The following is a 3583-nucleotide window of genomic DNA, read 5'->3' as shown; positions in this document are numbered from 1 at the left end:
CAGAGCGAGAGGCACGACAAGCACTCACCGGCTGCACCCCCAGGTCAGTGCCACTCTCCCTGCACCCTGTGATAGGCCAGCCCTCTCCCGCTGTTATGGACCGCACAGAGGGCGAGCGTCAGTAGCGTCAAGGAGGGGGTGAAGCCCTCAGCTGCTTCCCGGGGTAATTACCGGCGCAGGTCCTTTTTCCCCTCACCCTCCGGTCAGATACCTGCTACCTGAATCAGTCAGTCCGACTCCCTGCAGGTTTAGTTTAGCATCTCTCTTGTTGCATCGCTTAGTCAGCGTTCCTTTCATGAATCAGGTGGTCGGCGTCTTTCGTCTTGCATTCCCTGGTCAGTTTATTTAGTCTTGTATTCCCTGGTCAGTTTATTTAGTCTTGTATTCCGTGGTCAGTTTCTCTCGACTTGCATCCCCTGATCACTTTATCTCGTATTGTCCCCCTAGTCTGGTTTTTCTCTTTGCACCTCCTGCTTAGTTCATCTCCGTTTGCTCCTCCAGTTCATTCAATCTTTTCTTGGGTCTCTTGGCCATTTCTGCGTTGTCAACCCATTTTTCTTGCCGTTCTTTGACAGCCAGCCCCCCGTGATCCTACATTTAGTGGTCAGCCCCATCGGTTCTGCGTTCCTGCATCCCTGGGTCAGTCCCTCTCGTCCTGCAGGTCCCAGTGTCCCTACACCCACTGATCAGCCACTCTGTACCTGCATTACGATATAGTCCCTATGTTCCTACACTCCCTGCTCAGCTCCTTTCTCCCCTCAAGCCCTTGTGTCTCAATACCACTGGTCAGCCTCCCTCTTCATTAATTCCCTTATCGGTTATTGCACCCCCTAGTCAATACCTGCCTCTTTGAATCCCTGATTAGTGCACCCTTCTTGCATACGGATTTATTTTATCTCCTGTTCTGTTCATCTTGTTTTTACTCCCCTGGACAGGTCCTCCCTTTTTGGACCTCGAAATACTGCAGACTTTGAGGTTCGTGCTGAGATCCATGCTGTATCTACACTGACCACCCCCTCCCCATTCCCCCATGGAGTCCAACCACTCCATCCCCCTAAACTTGTCCACTTCAGGATCCCAACGCAGGGAGGACTTAGTCATTGCCTCAGCCTTTGGAACTGTGCTGTCCTTCATGTATGTATCCGGAGTGGCTGGCAACGTGTACACACTAGTGGTGATGTGCCACTCCATGAGGTATGCTGCCAACATGTACATCTCCATTGTCAACCTGGCGTTGGCTGACCTCCTCTACCTCTCCACCATCCCCTTCATCGTCTGCACTTACTTCGCGCAGGACTGGTACTTCGGGGAACTGGGCTGCAAGGTGCTGTTCAGTCTAGACCTGCTCACCATGCACGCCAGCATCTTCACACTGACCGTCATGTGCACTGAGCGCTATGTGGCTGTCACCAAGCCGCTGGACACCGTCCGGCGGTCCAAGAGCTACAGGAAAGCCATGGCCGGGGCTGTGTGGGCTCTTTCCCTGCTCCTCACCCTGCCCATGATGATCATGGTCCACCTGACCCAAAGCCAGGCCAAGGGAGGCAAGAGGATCTGTGCCCCCACCTGGAGTGCAGATGCCTACAAGATCTACCTGACTGTACTGTTCAGCACAAGCATCATGGCCCCGGGGGTGGTCATCGGCTACCTCTACACCAAGCTGGCCAGGACCTACCTCGAGTCCCAGAGGAATCCCATTAACAGGAAAGACAGCAAGCGCTCCCCGAAGCAGAAGGTCCTCATCATGATCTTCAGCATCGTGCTGGTCTTCTGGGCCTGCTTCCTGCCCTTCTGGATCTGGCAGCTGGTGCCCCTCTACCACCGCTCCATACAGATGTCCTCTGAGACTCAAAAAAGCATCAACTACCTGGTGACCTGCCTGACCTACAGCAACAGCTGCATCAACCCCTTCCTCTACACTCTGCTGACCAAGAACTACCGGGAATACCTGAAGAACAGGCATCGCAACTTCTACCGGTTCACCTCCTCCTTCAGGAAGAGGGGGTCTAACCTGCAGTGTTCCTCCTGGGGGAAGTCTATGTCCTCAAGCAACCAGTTTGACTATGTGTCCGAGTCCATGGTGATGACCACGCTGAAGGACCACAGCTGATGCAGAGGATGGCCTGACTCAGCTGAGAACACAGAACAAGGGGCGCTTGTAAGGTAAGACCTGCTTTCCATTCAGTTTCTGGAGGGTGGGGCAGGGGAGATCCCTAAAATTATTGGGATTTAGAAAGGAGGGATACTTTTACAGAATTAAAATATGCAACTACACAAAATATATATATATATATATATATATATATATATATATATATATATATATATATATATATATATATATATTCACAGAAAAAACCATAGGTTATAGTGGATATATAGTTAGGAATTTGCATTTACAAAACCTTGAAAATTCAATGAAAAAACCATAGGTTATAGGCCATATATAGTATGTATGTATAATGTATGTATAAAAGATTTTATTACGCGCTCTGCTACTACAGAGTATCCTGGCGCGAATATAGTTAGGAATTAGCATTTACAAAACCTTATTTTACTCGCATAAAACCATTGAAATTCCATATATAGTTAGCTAACTATAAGCGCTAACTATATATCGCGCACCCGCAATCCACTGCTGATGATGTCACATATTACATCATTCATGACATGGTCAGTGACATCACTGATGACATCACTGATCAAAACAACCAGTGATTGTATGTGTCTGTAAAGTTTAAATATGTTTCACATATTGAAGAATGAGTGGATGTATAAGTGTCTGGATGAAGAATTTAGTAGGTGCATGACTGACTGTATGAGTGAGTGATTAAATGTGTCTCACTGAGTACATGGGTTAGTGACTAAACTGTCTTAATTCGTGCATCAGTATGTTTGTTGTTGTGTAAGCTGCTGCATGTGTTGATCAGTAGCTATAAGAGTGGCCATATGGGTTATTGATTGGTTGCCCAAATATTTGAATGGGAGGCTGAGTGTGTGTGTGGGTGGCTGGGAGGTGCGTGACTCTGTGCATAGATGTGTAAGCAGTTGATTCACTAGGAGTATGAGTTCAAGAGTGCATGTGGAAACAGCTATATGGGCGGTTGACTGTGCATGGGTGTGTTGGTGAGTGAATGGATTTCTCATTGCTACATGTGCAAGTAAGTACGTATGTAAAACACAATACATGTGAGAGTTGAGATATATAAATAACTGAACATAAGACCCAGTGAATGTGTGAGTGGCTGTATCGATCACTGTGAGCTTGTATCAGGGATTATATAAGAGAGTAAATATGTGTTATTATATGTTTGAATAAGTAAGATGTGTATAACTGTATAGTTGAGGAAATGGAGGTGTGATTGATTCTTTGCATGACTGACTAGGTGTGTGAGTAACTCCATGGATGAGTGACAGTCTGTGAGTGTCTGTTTATACTGAGTGTATGTAAGGTTATATTAGAGTCTGAAGAGGTTCATTGTATTATCACATGAGTGATGTGATCAGTGATGACAAATGAGATGTCATCAGTGATGTCATTTGAGTTGTCATCAGTGATGTCATCAGTGATGTCATTTGAGAT

General features: G+C 46.7%; 1 protein-coding gene across 1 annotated transcript; it reads left to right on the top strand.

Moving 5' to 3' along the window:
• Positions 1–1030: 1030 nt before the first annotated feature.
• On the top strand, positions 1031–2130 carry UTS2R (urotensin 2 receptor). The gene has a single exon (XM_086928740.1). The coding sequence runs from the start codon at positions 1031–1033 to the stop codon at positions 2108–2110; it is 1080 nt and encodes a 359-aa protein (XP_086784866.1). The 3' UTR covers positions 2111–2130.
• Positions 2131–3583: the final 1453 nt, after the last annotated feature.

This window comes from Lissotriton vulgaris, chromosome 7 (genome assembly GCF_964263255.1).
Source record: "Lissotriton vulgaris chromosome 7, aLisVul1.2, whole genome shotgun sequence".
In the NCBI taxonomy this organism is placed as follows: Eukaryota; Metazoa; Chordata; class Amphibia; order Caudata; family Salamandridae; genus Lissotriton; species Lissotriton vulgaris.
The sequence above is the reverse complement of the archived record's forward strand: the minus strand, read 5'-3'. Positions and strand labels throughout refer to the sequence as shown.